Source organism: Amphiprion ocellaris, chromosome 19 (assembly GCF_022539595.1).
Source record: "Amphiprion ocellaris isolate individual 3 ecotype Okinawa chromosome 19, ASM2253959v1, whole genome shotgun sequence".
Classification (NCBI taxonomy): Eukaryota; Metazoa; Chordata; class Actinopteri; family Pomacentridae; genus Amphiprion; species Amphiprion ocellaris.
Genome location: NC_072784.1, coordinates 15,654,567 through 15,671,365, shown reverse-complemented (window position 1 = coordinate 15,671,365; position 16,799 = coordinate 15,654,567). Strand labels below are relative to the sequence as shown.

Below are 16,799 nucleotides of genomic sequence, written 5' to 3'. Positions count from 1 at the left end.
TGGTTTTGAAAGTATGTAGTTAAGATAACATTTGCAAGATTTCACACTTTCCCTAGCTCAGAAACTGCATGCATGATGAATGAACCTACTTACAGTCATCTCATGTTTGTTAGCTAAAATAAACATGATGTACAGTGAATACACTGCATTTAATATGTTCATGTAAGTAGGTAATGTGAATTTGAACTATGATGCAGTCAGCCAGTAAACAGTCTTTTATCAGCCTATTTATAACTTGTTAAAGTTAATGTTCAGCTAGTCACTGTCAAATACTTGCAGTTTGTTAGCATTTAGCATGCAATATCAGCAAAAGAGAAAACTGAAAATGCTAAAATAAGGATACTAACTTGCATGACAACAAGTTGACATATAGCATTTTAGATTAATACCATGGTAACACAATATTGTTTAAGATGTTAGTGTCATTCTTACAATGTTAAAGCATTTAGCTTGTAATGTTAGCATCACTCTCAGCTGCAGTCAGGATTTTTTTCTTTTGTTTTAAATGTTTCTCAGAAAAATTGTTGAAAAAGTGTGAACTAAAGTCATCATTATTACTCCTTCCTGACTGTGTACACTAATTACATTTCAATTAAACCAATATTTTTGGAGATAATATAATAACATGTCCTGGATCTGACAGACAATCAACCATTACATTAGTTATAAGCAAAACACCAATTATTTTTGCCTTGATTCCAAGCAGTTTAATTTCTGTGCAACCCCACTGGACCATGTTTACTACATCTGTCTGACCTGTGATAAGGCTGGAGATGATTAGAGGCAGGATGAGCATCTTCAGCATCCTCATGAGGATGTCTCCAGGAAAGGAAACCATAGTAAGGGCGGAGCTGTCTGTCACCTTCATGTACCGAAGTAGCATCCCGAACACTGCTCCCATGACAACACCTGAGAAGAGGACAAAGTCGAAAATTCTGCTTTTTTTTGTACCAAATAATGCTGATTTACTTTTTCCCAAAGCTTATCTTATAAATATGTTTTAGGATGAAAAAATAGCTATTACCAGCTAGTAAATTGTGAAGTTCTATTTTTGTAGTGCAGTCATTTGGCATATAATTGTGCGAGGTCGGTTCTTTTGCTTTGAACAGCTGCCCAGAAAAGGATTTTAGAGTCCCATAATAGTGTAAGTATTGTTTTAGATTCCACACAAATTGACAATCATGGGTAATCACTACCTTATGTACTTAGCTGAAAAAGATCAAAACTGGTACAAAACAATGTCAAATAACTACAACTCTGGTGGTTCTAGTCTTCTAAGAAGTCAGTTTGTAGTCTTTTGGTAGACTTACTGGCCTTTTTTAGGGGCGATATTTTTACATCTGACATGTAAGAGATCTCTGACTAATGAAAGCCATCCACTGTAATGTAAACGGCTTCATATCAGCGTTTAAATCTGCGTGACAAATTACAGACAAAAATAACACACTTCTCCACTCTGCAGGGCTTTTTTTTGGGACAAAGAACACAGCTATGAAGAAACATACCAAAGTGTTTACAGAGGCAGATTAAAGACAACAACAAGCCTAAGATGTCTCATGGGAAAATGTTCACGGGGTCTGCACATTTAGGTTTGCGTGTGTTGATATTTGCTGCAGCACAAATTGGCTATTTTTTGAACAACAACACTGACCTCAAATTGAATTCCAGTAAAGAATGTGGGGATTTGGGATGTTAAATTATTTCAAAGAGAGATTAAGATATGTTTTTGTCAAATGTTTCCCTACTTTTGTTCCAACTACCAACACAGATGTGTTTTAGAGGTCAGCTGGAGTTTTTCTGTCCATGCATACCCATAACAGTGAGTCCCAGCAGCAGGTTGTGGGTGTTGCGGCTGCAGTGGCCGGCATCTTTATATGCCATCTCCGTGTTGTCATCTCGCGGGATTTCTTCTTTCTCCTTCTCCGTCTTTGTGTTGGACTGGTTGGCTGTCGACTGGTTTGTCATCCTGCCTGTGACGACAGAGATACTTTGTAAAATACATGCTTCAGAATACAAGCTTCCCCATCACTTGGAATTGCCCATTCGTTTAGGGTATAACTGCTGTGGTACGTGGGGTGAGATTGTGCTAAATACTAAATAAAATGAAATTATTTTATGAAGGATGCACCCTGAGCTTGTCAGATCATTTTTATAAATAGTTTAGTAGTTGTAGTAACAGGTTTTTTTGTGTCAAGTGAGGGGTTACACTGTTACATTGTGGTTGGCTGACTGTTACTGAAAGGGATTAGGGACAACCAGGAGCTCACACAACTTTGAGTATTTGGTTTAGGAGTTAAAGATGCATTACTGCAGGCGAGGCAACCCAAACACAGCAGGCGACGGCTAAACAGCAACTCGAGAGATGTAATCTGCACATCGTCATCAAAATGGAAAACACAGAAAGTGCCAAAATGTAAATATAAGACAAAAAGGAGCTGCTAGGAGCCATAAGATGTGGCCCCCGTATGACATGCCGTTTTGGGCTTGTGTAGTGGTTGGTTATCAGCTAAATCCACAGAAATCCACAAAAAACTGCATATTTTATGGGATAAAAGTTCTACAAATTACCATTATTTGCAATATTGGCTTGGTTTTTAAGAGTTAACATGAAAATAAACACTTTCTTTCTGTGATTTTAATGGCCAGCTGTAATTTAACATAACAGGGAAAATCTACAAAACATCATTGCATTGTTCAAAAAGTTACAGTTAAAAATTATAAATAAATGCCACAATTCACATTGACTCCAAAGAGTAAAATGGAGACTTGTGTCATCATCTATTTTTCACACTTGGAGTCTATTTTGTTCTCTCTGGCATAATTAGTAAATCCCAATCTCCACAGACGGCTGTTTGGATCACACAAACCTGCTATTTATATGTTGTGAGCTCTTTAATGGTTTCTGCAGAGACTGATCAGGCTCCCAGTAACACTGTGTACCTCCTGGTTTTGCTTTCCCATCTACAGAGAGCTTTACTGATATATCTACTTTCAGAACAACCGAGTTTAAGAAGGCCTCTGGAAGTGTTCGGTAAAACTTTGCCTTGCAACAGTGGTGCTTTGAGCTAAATACTAACATCAGCACGCAAACATACTTACCACAATGCTTAGTTTGTTTACTGCCTTACTTTAGCGTGTCAGCATTCTAGCATTTGGAGACGCACCAGACTGGATTTTTGCAGATGTCTGATATTTCCTAACTCATTTTGGCCGACTGCTTCTACCAATACGTGCACATATTTTTATATGAGGGCCCACTAGTAGATGTAGACAAAAAATACAATGCTTTTCATACGTACATATTTACTGGGACAAATAGGGAAACTACTCCAACTTCCATGTAAAACATTATATATATATTTTTATGCAGGGCATTATCTGCCTGTCAGTGTTCATTTGGAGTCGATGGCAACACTGTACTAGTAAAGCCTTTATTGGCTGATAGTGATGATCCATCCTTACTAGGATTTGTCTAGCACTAAACATTCTAAAAACTCATGCTGATGCTGATGATGAAAGGTGAGAAGATCATGGAAGTTATTACAATTCAACTTGATGAGGATAAGAATATTGGCACCAAAACTCATGGTGATTTGCCAAATTTCCATCCAATCAACTGTCAATTATACACAGTATAATGACAATAAAGCATATTCTATTCTATTCTATTCTATTCTATTCTATTCTATTCTATTGTATTCTATTCAAGACATTTCAGTCAAAAACATAAATTCTATCTGTGTAGCAATGCTAGAGAAGCCAGAATTAGCTGAATACATTATCTGGGAACCATGAATTTCTGCACAAAATTTAGTCAGTCTATGAAGATGATGAGATGTTGATGGATAAGTGAAAGTTTGATCTACAGAGGAACTACACAGATTACCAAGGTTGATAAGATTTATCCTCTGGGTACCATGAATGTCTGTCATGACAATCCATCCATTAATTGTTGAGATACTTCACAAAAACTTCAAAGTCATGGTGGTACTACATGAAAATTCCGATCTACTACACATGTATCAAATATAGTCTTCCAAACATAATCCAAACTAACTAGAAAGTAGTAAAATTACAACATCAATGTCTTTGTGGTGTCTACGGCTGTCTGTCTGCAAGTCCACAAAGGAGTAAAATCAAAGCTTAATCCTCTGGGAACCTTGAACGTCTGCACCAAATCTCTTGACAATCCCTCAAATAGTTGTTGAGATATTAATAAAACATGGACTTGGGTGGACTGACAGACCACCAACATGATAAAGATAAAATTCAAGTACTATTTCTGTCTAAATGCGATTCAGTAGCACCAATGATGCAGTTAAATGTGCAAATCCACATCCATCTGAGTGCACTGGATCATTTCAAACACACACCCTAAAGCCATATCATATCTCTGAGGGAAGAAACAACCCTTCAAAAAACACCTGTCGACTGTTAAGAATTATCACTTAGAGTGTATGTTGATTCCTGTGCATCAACACTGGATTGTTACTGAAGCAATCAAATTTCCCTCCAGTGCAAAATCACCACCTTCAACGCAAAGAAAGACTCAACGTGTAAGAATGTGTCTGCTGTCCAATAACACTACACATTTCTACTCAGCTCGACCCCACTGCTACAATCTCTAAACATTAATAGTATATAAACACATCTGGAGAGCGGTGCGGTCACGCCAAATCCTTCTCAGAAGCATGAGTGCCACATTTACAAACAGTCTGACTCAGTGAGACAATTGCAATCAGGCATGATTATAATCCATCACCTTGGCGGATGGCATTGCAGCGGCACACATTCACCAAAAGTACAGTAAACGAGGGGGAGAACGAAAAATGTTACCTACTGGTTTATCTGCTTTCACCTCCACTCTCTCATCTCCTGCTCCCTGCGGCCATATCTCTGCGACGGCTGCCAGTCCGAGCGCAAAGTCGGATTGCCAGTGTGATCTGAAATGGTATATTTTGGAGGCAGAGAATGTCCTGCCAAGTTTCAATTGCAGAGATATAATCCCCAGTGAACGGACGACCAAGGGTGGAGGGGGAGGGGGTTCCACTGTAATAGTCTTCACAAATCCTCTTTCCAATCCTTGTGTCATTCTTAGCATGAACATTGTTTGGTAATGTCAGCTAACCACATGCACTTTGGCTAAATATTTCAGTCAGAGGGGTCATGAGAGAGAGAAAGTCCTTTTTTTGTCTTAAAATTCATTCATGGAGAAAGAGGGTCAGAGTTGGAGGGATTTGTCCTTTTTATATGTGGGTTGATAAGATAAAATCCACCATGAAAAATTCGGCACTGAGATGATCAAGCTAGGATCAAGGCTGTTTCGCTTGGTTTAATATATTCTTACTAGGAAAGTCATGAACTCTCCAAATTACATAAAGGAAACCCAATGTAAACTCCTGGTACATGTGTTAAAGAACAATAGGGACGTCTGTCATCCTCTGGGGCGGTGAAAGCTGGGTATAAAACCTTTTGTTCCCTGAGTACGTCACACAGAGGCCCAGAAATAATGAAGCAACAGCCTGTGTCCTGAGAGGAGGGCGGCGATGAGGAGTATAAGCTGCAAGAATACACTCAAGGACCTGAAGCTGCACTGCAAATCTGTCTTCCTTCCCCAACAGACAGATTACTTTCCTGCTCCAGGAAATGTCAGAGCTGCCTCGAGACAGAACGTAGCTGGCCTCTAGGAACCAGTTCTTACTGGGCCGTCCTGCTGAGGAAAACACAAACTACTGAGTGAGGCTGAACTTCACTTTGCCTGGAAAGGCCTCAACGAAACACAAGAAACAGACATCGCTCAGAGCATTTAGAGCAGCACTCAGGACTGACATGACATGCTTGTTACATCATATTACAGCTTAGCATCCGTAATAAAATGCAGCGGGTTCAGTTTGATTCGAGGCAGCTTACAGTAAATCCTGGATTTTGTTGCAACACGACACAGGTATTACTGCTCTGTCAGGTAGGCTGCAGTTTCCTTTGAAGGCCTTTGGAAATGCATGTTAGAGATGAAACAAGAGCTAAAGAAGGAGCGATTTCAAAGTGAGGCGAGTTCAGAGCAAAGAAGTGGGGAAGTAAGCCTGTTGGCAGGGCAGAGATGCTGTTTACATGCCCTTAAAATCGAGTCACAAGACAGAGAGACTGAGAGACAGCCCACGGTGGCTGTCAAAGTAATGGTGGCTGAAAAAACACAAAGGTCCTCAAACTAAACACTGAGGTCGTCCCTATGTATAGCGTGACAACCATCACAATCAGCCTCCACACGCCGTCATGTACTTACGGCATATCTTCTTAATCGTCATGGTTTCCAGGAAGATGGGCCGCAGTGACAGAATGACTTAATCTCCCAGAAGAGCAGCTTTGATTACTGTAAACGAGCCCAAGCTGCTGCAGATAAAAAAGGTGCACAAACTATCAGAGATCAGAGCAGGACACGAAAACACCACCTCAGTGCTGGCTTCAGTCTGGATGCCATCAAGCTCTCTCTTTGCATCAGCTTATAGCCCTGCACTTTAATGATCCAAGCAGGTCTCTGGCCAATCACAGATGTCGGTTCAAGAGATCAAACAGATGTACATGGTCATATATACAGCTGTAACCTCACTCCTCCCCTACCAGAGTATCTGCAACCTCTGATCTTCCCTTACACTAAGTTGTATCACATGTGCTGAACATCAATCACTGTAACAACTTGGATGTGTTCTGACAAATTGGAGGTAAGAATTAATCATTAAAAAAACTAAAATTTCTAACATTTAAATCTACTTTTTACCAAAGGTTTTTACAATTAGCCAACTGTTTTGATCATTTTTCAAGCTAAAATTCTCATATTCCAGCCTCTTATGACATTACACACTGAGTGTCGCTGTCATATGTCATTGTAAAATGAACATTTTTGGATTTTAAACATTTGGTCTAACAAAAAGTAAAACATATAGAAAAAGGGAAAATGTGTAGAACATTTAATTAGCAGAACGTTTAAATCCAAATGGGACCATTTGCATATAAAAACATAAGAATCTATATATGCTCTGACACACAGTAACCACTAGAAATTAAAAGTACAGCGAATATTCATAAAAAACATTCAATTTGGAAAAGGTATTTATAATTTTTTCAAATTAAACGTCTCAAATTCCAGCCTCTTATGTGAGATCATTTGTTCAGTATCTCTGTGATATATATTGTAAATTGAACATTTTTTGAGTATTAAATATTTGTTCAAACAAAAAAGAAAACATGTGAAGATATCACCTTCGCTCAGGGAAGTTTTGATGTATGCAGCGTTTTGTTTTGTTTTTTACTCTTCTGACAGTAAAATAACTGTTTTACAGAACATAAAATTACTAGAACTTATACATCCAAACAGGATCATTTTAAGTTGAGCTGCTATGATCAATTGACAAGTTGTCAACTTTTACATTGATCGCAAACAATTTTGATAATTAGTTACTCATTTTGAGTAAGTTTTCCTGATTCCAATTTCTTAAATGTTAATATTTTCTGGTTTCTTTCCTCCTTTACAACAGTAAACTGAATACATTTGGTTTTGTGGTTAAAACAAGAGGTCTGACAACCGATTCTTTGGGCGTTGGGAAACACTGATGGACATTTTTCACAATGTTCTGACCTACAGACCAAACAACTAACTGATCAATCGAGACAATATTCAACATATTAATTAACAGCCGCTCTAATTTCATAATGGCCAACAAACCAATTAATTGCACTAGCACACTGTTGCTGACTACATGCATTAAAACAATGTCAATGAACATCAATCCAACCTAATCCAACGGTTAGAGTTGCTCATCTTTACAAACACGACATCAAACTGTGCAAGACACAGATCAAATTTTTTTTTAATATCTCAGAATGTATGTATATGTTGTAATATATTGTCTATAAACCATCTGCATGTGTGTGTGTGTGTGTGTTTGTAACTACGGGTGTCTGTGTGTTTCTGAGGATTATTTCCAATGGTTGATTGTTTGGTGTGAGCTTTGCAAAGGGATCGAGATATAATCCCCACCCGCCCCTCCACCACCCAGCCGAGGGGGAAAGATGGTCGCTGCAGAGCTGCACTACAACACAACATGATACACCGCTGTCACATAACTGGCTAGGGGTGAATAAATATTAATATCTAGGCATGCATATGTTAGTATCAGTAAGCGATATCATGAAAATTCATACATTCATCACAATTAATTTGCACTGAGAGAGCAAAGATATTTTACCCAGGGCTTGTTTGTTGATGCCACAAATTTCTAGATTTTGTATCTTTTTCCAGCTGGGAATTGCAGTACATGTAGTTTATGTACTACATACTCAAAAATAGCAGAAAACATACTAACCAAAAAGACATATTCAATGTCAAAAAAATAGCAACTTCTCATATTTCAGTAGCTGGATCCTGAAAAAATTCTGCATTTGCTAATATGAAAATACAATCAAAATAGCTTCTGATTAATTTTCTGTTGCTCAGTGCATTGATTAATTAACTCATTATTTCAGCCTTAGTTTGAATTAGACAGCAATATTTGGGAAACATCCTAAACAAGTTGGAATCTTTACTTGTTTCTCGTTTTTAAATCAGTAAAATCATATAGAAACCTCTGAGGTAGTCATTTACTTTACAAATACGTCATCTATTCTTCAAAGCCTGAAGCTGTTCTTAAATATTAACTTATTTTAGAAACAGTCAAATTCATCGAAAGCTAAAATGATTTTGCAAGGATTCAGATTTGATAATCGGATTGAGAGCTAAAATCAGACCTGATCCCTGCTGTCAAACCCTGATGCTACAGAAAACACGCCTGCTTGTTTTCTTGTGCTTACAGAAACAACAGAGGCAGCAAATTGCAAAACAACACACCATTCTTTCACATTGCTAATACGCCCTGATGAGCATCTCCTTGTGGACTCACATATTCTAAAAAAAACAATCTTCAACACGCATCAGAGCATTCATGCAATTCAAAGCAGAGCAGCACCTAATTCCTTCCACATATGCCTTCAAACACGTGTCTGGCATGTGGCTTTCCTCGCTGGCTGCAGCAGCAGGGTTAACGGTGCACATTAACTCTGTCAGCGAGGGTCAGAGTCGATCAGATCAGGGCTGCACTCAGCAGCTGGACGTCACCACACGTGGGTCAGAACGCGTCCTCACTTGGCTTGTTTCGCCGCCTTATGGGATATTTGTTGAATGACTTTGAATATAACCAGGAAAACCGATTATATGACTTGTTTAGCGTCACTACAATGCTGTGTGTTTAGGATTATCATGCTTGTAAAGTTATTTGAGCATGAAAACAGCTGTGAGTCGATCAGCAGTCAGATTTGATGATCAGATTCAATACTAAATTCAGATTTGATAAATGCTTTTGATGCAGAAAAAGCTCATATGTGGTCTCCTGTTTGTTTTAGGATCACTATGACAAATTTATTGATTACCTTTAATGCACGTCCTGGTCAAGAAAGGTGGGATATCTATTCTTACTTTCTCAGTGCACGATTAACTGGATGAAGAGCTGCAACTAACACTTCATTAATTCTTCAATTAGTAGAATAATAACTTTTCAGTAGATGAAACCTGTAAATGTTTGACAAATTTGCTCGATAGATGACAAACAATGAATAAGCTATATATTTTTATGCTCCTCAACTAATTGACAAAACATGTTTGCACTAAATCTTACAAGAAATAGGGAGGAAGATGTGGCCGGACAGCTTCAGAGAAAGGATTTATGTGTGTGTCATTGTCAGTATTTGAGATTGATGGTCCACAACATGCCGATCATACCTTCCCAGAGCTCAACGTGGCATCTTCAAATGTTTAGTTCTGCCCAACCAAAACTCCAAAACTTAACAGATAACATAACATTTTTGGAATTTTTGCTTGACTGATGACTGAAACCAGTAGTAAATTATCTAAAATTGCTATGTAGCTCAATAAATTTTGTATTAAATTATTATCTGATAAGAAATAGAGAGAATGATGCAGACAGAAACTTTCACTGAAAGGAACAGTGAGTGAGATTACTCTCTCAGTAGTATATTGTTAGTTTTCATAGTGCCTGTTCCTTGTTTGGTGGAACCAACAGTCCAAAACCCAAAGATATTTCATCTAAAATGATATAAAACATCTACACGGTTGTCATTTTTGCTTGATAAAAGAGTGAAACCAGAAATAAATTACCAAAACTTGTTATGCAGTTCAAATAACTGATTTAACATGTAGCAATAAATCAATGTCTGACAAGAAACAGAAAGAAAAAAGCAGCCAGAAACTTTCAGTATGAGTGTGTCTAATTTCTACATATTATACTGTAGAGTTTTAGCAGTCCAAAAAACAGAGTAATAAGAAACTGAGATCTCAATAGTTTTGTTTCCTTAATAGTATTGTAGTTCTTCATAGTGGTTGTTTTGTCTAAAAACTGTCTAAAATGAAAAGATATTGAATCTAGAATGATATAAACAGCAATACTGCCTGCATTTTTGCGTGATTAATGACAAGAAACAGAGAGGAAGATGCTGCCAGAAACTTTCAGGGTAATATATTGTAACGCCTTCATAGTGCCTGTTTTGTGCAACTACAAGTCCTTAAGCCAAAGATATTTAATCTACAATGATATAAAACATTAGCATTTTTGTATTTTTTTTCTTGATAAATGATCCATAAATAGTTTTTGATTATTTTTTTTTCAATTAACTACTCAGTAAACCTTTGCAGCACTATTTGGGCATTTGGACAGAAATGAGAAAGAGACGCTGGACTTCAGGAATACGAATCCTACAAGTGAGTGTCTTGATTTGATGGTGAACATGTAGTGTGAGTGACAGAAAACACGTGTGTGTGTGTGTGTGTGTGTGTGTGTGTGCGTGCGTGCGTGCGTGCGTGCGTGCGTGCGTGCGTGCGTGCGTGCGTGCGTGCGTGCGTGCGTGTGTGTGTGTATGACTGAGCCTGCATGTGTGTGTGAACACATGTCAAACACACACATCATCTCTCCCCTCCTTTCTCTGGGACAATAATCTGAGTGTATTAATCTGTTGTTTGAACTCCTTAAGCACAGACTGTCTATCACATCTGCTCTCTTCACCCTTGTAAAGCTCTGCTATTTATAAACTCTCTCTTCCTCCTCTCGCTCTCCCTCTTTGTCCTGTTTTCTCCTTTTTGATCTGTCACCACAATTTCTCCATCACCCCTCGCTCCAGCAGGACTGAATTTCACACAGCTCCTTCCCCTCCGTTCAATAAACCCATCTCCTCATTCAGCCAAGACACTTTTTTTTTTAACAGCTTTAAAGATGATTGATCCTCTGACAGCAGGTTAGCGTGCTAAAACAATAGTGATTACAGGTTCCACATGCTCAAAAAGTGGAAATCATCTCCGCAGTTAAGTCAACACTGATTCAAAATCATCTCAAACAGTGACTCAAACAACGTCTAATGCATCCCTTCTCTCTGAGGAATCAGCCAGTAATCAGGAGTGACTAAGTCAAACCAAGCAAATCAAATCCATGTCAAATGATGCGAAGCTGCTGCGCGTATGGATGGACACGAGGAGGCGGTTGGGCTTACCTGCTGTGTGTCGCTGTCTCCCGTCCAACAAGAGCGAGGCATCGGGAGGAGACCCGGACGGAGGAGGGATGTGGAGATGGAGAGGGGACGGGAGGCAAAGTCACAGTCCTTGCGTCATCTGAGAAAATTTGCAGATTAATACAACAGCTTGGTGCTCTGAGCCTCCCCCCCTCCTCCTCCCCCGACACCAGCACCACCTCACCCCAGAGCATCACACCCTCCTCCCCTCCCTCCCGTCTGTGTGCCTCATTGACTCATTTCTTTCCATCACAGGATTTTTTATTTACATTTTTTTAGGAACAAAGGAGATAGGGGGAAACTGTGATTGTCGCTGCAAGCAAGATGTTAGAGAGATAAGAAAAATAGTTTTTGGATGATTTAAGGAACTGTCTGTGGAGGGAGTTTGGGAGTCCCAGCCCAGAGGGGGGTCGGTGGGTTGGGGGGGTCCATGATAACCCTCCCTTCCACAGGAGGGCACTATGACTCTGCACTGAGCGCAGAAATGTGTACAGCAGCTTCCCAGTGACAGATACTTTGACAGATATCAGTGTCAGTCAGTGAGGCCTCAAAGAGCTCGGAGGCCCGAGGGTGGAGCTGCTACATACTGCACATTCAAGGGTCTGGTGTTTTCCATGAACCGTGACATTTTATCAGAATTAGAAATAAACTGATAGAAGAAGCTGAAGAGTTTCAGGTTTGTCACACCGGAGACTCAGCTGGTCTGCTCAGCACGAAGACTGCAGGCCTCTGAAGGGGCTTTATGAGAGGGACCAGGACTGATTTATAAGCGCAGAGTCTCAACTGTCAAATGTGATGTTTAACAACGTGACTTTGCAGACATTAATAAGGAAACATTCCTTGGTGTGGTATGAAACCTACACAGCGTTTCCTTGTTGCAACAGCAGGTGCATGAAACTGAGGTTGGATGACATCAACTAGACAAGAAGACCATGAAACATACTTTTGAACACAGTGTTGAATGATATCAGCCTCTCTAACAGGGAATGATATGTGAAAAGACAAAAATTCTGCAGTGTAGTTTTGACCTGGACTCTGGATCTTCTGTTATAAAGAAAATGATTGGTTGACTGAATGGGCAGAACATGAGTCATACAACCACCATCTTTGATGTTACTGGATTTATTCATCGATTTACACTACCGTTCAAAAGTTTGGGGTCATCCAGGCAATTTCATGTTTCAATCAGTTTTAATCAATTTCATGTTTTCCATGTTTTACTTTTATTCATGTGCTAACATAACTGCACAAGGGTTTCCTAATCATCAATTAGCCTTTCAATGCCATTAGCTAACACAATGTAGCATTAGAACACAGGAGTGATGGTTGCTGGAAATGTTCCTCTGTACCTCTGTGTAGATATTCCATTAAAAATCAGCTGTTTCCAGCTACAATAGTCATTTACCACATTAACAATGTCTACACTGGATTTTTGATTAATTTAATGTTATCTTCATTGAAAGAAAATGCTTTCTTTCAAAAATAAGGACATTTCTATGTGACCCCAAACTTTTGAACAGTAGTGTATATTCAGGTTTCTTTGAGTTGTGAGCCTCTGCCTTATAATGTCTCTGTTATAAATACGAAACACCATGACATGAAGTGTTGCATTTTACTAAGTTTGGCCTATAATGCAGCACAAATACTGAGAAATTTCCATACAAATATACGTAAGCATGCAAACAACAATTCAGACATGCACGTCCATGCACACACACCGTCTCACACTCAGTCCCACAGGAGTGACAGATGGAGAGGGGCAGAATGGGAACAGGGTCTTGTACAACTGGGCCGGTGCCTCCATTGTGCAGTAGGTGCGCTGTAAGTCTATCCTCTACTAATTGCCAGAGCAGTTCAAACACAAAGTCTGCCTCTGAAATCCAATCCTGCGGGTGTTGTACAGTGAGTAAAGTTTACAATGTGTAACATTTTTCCCCTGGCAAGAAAAGGGACAAAACATGGCTTTTTTGGACGAGGAGGCGAGGTGGACGTGGAGGAGCGACGAGCGGAATGAGAGGTGGACGAGTGCAAAAATGCAGAGAAACAGAGGAAGGTGTGGACCGTGTGGGCGACATGGAAGACATAACTGTAAATAGATCATTCACTATTTAGGCTGCATGTCTAATGTGGTGGTGGTGGTGGTGGTGGAGGGGGGATCCAGACTGCAACAAATCTGCGGCAAGTGAATGAAAGTGTAGCCGCTGTGGGTGGACTGAGTCCTGTAAGGAGACACTGAGGAGGGACAGATAAGGAGGCGAGGAGGAGTGATTGAGAGGTGATCTGGGGAGAGAGAGGTGCTGTAAGAGGAGAGGGGACGGCGGCACAGACGATGTAAACAAGACGAGCCGAGCATGCGGCGTCTCGAGCCGTTTCATAAACTGACAATGACCCGGCTTCTGCAGGAACATCGCACATAATGCACCAATCCAAACAGACATACTGGGAGCAGGGCAGACTGCCAGGTAATGCAGCGCAGCGCCAGTCTGCACCCGTTCAAACCTGGTTCTAATTAAGCATTAAGCAGAATTACCTAACTAAGTCCTGCGTTCCCCCTAATGAGGGCTTTGCAGCTCTGATGCTCATATTCCCTCTCCCTCCCAAACCGTTTTCCCAAAGGTGAACATTCCATACGCTAATTTCAGTTTCATGCAGGAAAGACTTGTAGGCGCATGTGTTGTTTGTTTGTCAGAGCTGCAGTGTGTCGGTATGGGCATGCGTGTGTGTGCATACTTGTCTGTGCTGTGTGTGTGTTTACGTGTGGTCTGGCTCCAGACCCCGTCGCTCATCCTCTCTGACCTTTAGTAAAGCTGTGAAATTTAATTTCAGGCTTGGGTTGCTTTTTCTGTACAATCCTACACCTGTGCCAAATATGTTTGTGGGCAAGTTGGACAGCAGCTAAAGTGCAGCAGCCAGGGACGTTTAAGACAGACTGAGAGCCAGACAGACACACCGACAGACAGGAGGTGACGCATTCATCAGAGAGTCTAACCCCCCATGAATGAACTCACCTTTGACCCTTTACCTCTTTGCCACCATGGCTGGCGACTGGGGCATTTCCAGGAGGCTTTGGCTAATTGGGTCAGATTGCGGAGAAAGGAGCATTACGCCTGAAATTGGAAACATATGCTGCTTTACCTCGGTGTGTATGTGTGTGTGGTAATTTGGCAATGGCAGTGCAGCTCCCACTAGAGAGAGGCTTCTTTAGGGGTGAGGAGGAGGAGGAGGAAGTGGAGCTTAGTGGGTGAGGCGAATGATGGAAGGTACAATGAAAAGGACAGAAAATGACAACAAATCAGGTGAAGAGTAAAAATATGGGAACAGGGAGATTCAAAGTGAGTGAGGATGGAGGAGGAGATGATGGACTGACACCAGGGACGTTGAGGAGGTCGAGGATCTGTAATTGAGGTCTGACTTGGTGGCTCTGTTGTGAACAGACGGAGAGTTAGCCTCTCCCTGACAGCTCTGCTCGGCTATTTGCAATAATTGCCATAATAGCTACCTTCCAATTGCGATCCAAAATGAAGGAGGATGTGCAGTGCAAATGCAATAAGTTGATGGCTGACGGCGCTGCGTGTGGGAAAGAGTTCATCAGAGAGGCCGAAGGTAGTGAAAGTGACATCTGGAAACGTAAAAATTCTCATGTGTGTGTTTTTAATAGAAACTGAGAAATTATTTGAAGATGTCCAAAAAGTGAATCATTCATGGCGTGAAATCACAGTAAGGGCGAGTTTCTCATGTGTGAGGCAGCAGTGCACAATAAAAATGATCCACTTAGTACTTAAATAGAACTTTGAAAATCTGGGTCGTGAAAATGTTGTTGCCAACACAAATTGCCAAAAGAAAAGCTGAAAACCGCTGGTGACTGTTGTGTTCTTTGTCTGTCACATACAGTTACTTAATTTTAAAGGCTTGTGATGGTTTAAGGATTTAGGAAATTCTTCATGGTGAAAAAAATCCCTAAAATTAAAACTGTGAAAGTCTGGCAGCACGTGTGCCCGAAAAAATAGGTTTAAAACATGGTGAACAGTAGCATAGCATTTAGTAACATTCAAACACTGTAAAAAGGGAGAAAATAATGACAAATATCTGTAAGATTATGATATTTCTAACTGATTTAAATACAGTAAAATTATGTAATTCGATGGTCACACCCTGTAAAAGAATGACTATACAATGTGGACTTTTTTTTTTTTTTTTTACAGTTATGGCCTCATTTTTAAGGTTAATGTGGAAAATAATAGTTTTTTTCTAATTTTACTGGCTATTATCTGTATTTAACATGTTTGTAACATCTGCAAAAAACAATATTATTTACTATTTTTCAATCCTAAAAAGACCTGTAAAGTAACAATATTTTTCGCTGATTTAATTTATTTTAAAAAATTGTTGTAATTTTATAGTCAAACATTGTAAAAAAAATTATCTTTAATATACATAACTTAGCTTTTAAATGAGTTGAAAACTTCTTTTTTGCTGATTTATTGTAGAAAAAAATGGTCAAATGTAAAAGTTTAATAGTTGGAACATTTTATACAGCTTTGGATTGTTTTTTAGGGTCAATTTGTAAATTAACACCTTTTTTCTGTGATTTTATTTTCTGTAATTTAACAAAACAGGGACCATCTGTAAAAATCCCAGTAAACTGTTCAAGAAATTACAGTTAAAAACCTTTTGTTACAGTGTTTAATATGACGGGCTAATGTGACAGTATGAAGCAGAACTTGTTCTGTGAATGAATGTCTTAAATGAACTTATGCATGTCCTCGATTGTGAACCGGCTGCTTTTGCTTGTCAAGAAGGCAAGTGTCCAAGAAAACGCATCGCTGCCCCCTCAATCGACATCTTTGTTTGACACTCACTCCTGTCCACACTTTGCCAACAACTTTCTCTTGCTGTCTTTCTCCCTCTCACTTGAACTCTCACTGATGCACCCTGAGGTGGAAATATCTAAGTGCACGCAGGGCAAGTTCAGACAAAGATGGAGGTAGAGAGAATGGTGGGAGGGTTGCGAGGATTTCGAGTGACTGACAGTAAATGCTGAGAGGGAGGAATGCCGCGAGGGGAAACACCACAGACTGTTTGTTGGGCAACTGATGGTGAAGAGGATCTGGCAAGAACATTCTCCGCTATTCTACAGTGGATGTGCATAAGACAAACAAAGAGTTGAGAAAGGCCGAGTGTGTGTGTGCGATCCTGTG

At 39.8% G+C, this 16,799-nt stretch overlaps 1 protein-coding gene across 3 annotated transcripts in view; it reads right to left on the bottom strand.

Moving 5' to 3' along the window:
• slc1a9 (solute carrier family 1 member 9) overlaps window positions 1–15,916 on the bottom strand; it is a 33,363-nt gene extending 17,447 nt beyond the window's left edge. Inside the window, exons 1-4 of one of the 3 annotated variants that reach the window (XM_035951149.2) lie at window positions 14,610–15,916; window positions 11,584–11,701; window positions 1,812–1,970; window positions 757–909 (exon numbers count right to left, since the gene is read on the bottom strand). In XM_035951149.2, the coding sequence (XP_035807042.1) occupies window positions 757–909; window positions 1,812–1,965 (307 nt within the window). In that variant the 5' untranslated portion in view covers window positions 1,966–1,970; window positions 11,584–11,701; window positions 14,610–15,916. Of the gene's footprint in view, window positions 1–756; window positions 910–1,811; window positions 1,971–4,840; window positions 4,991–6,280; window positions 6,477–11,583; window positions 11,702–14,609 lie in introns of those variants that run through there. The other 2 variants (XM_035951148.2, XM_035951150.2) reach the window with 2 other exon arrangements.
• Between the last annotated feature and the right edge of the window lie 883 nt (window positions 15,917–16,799).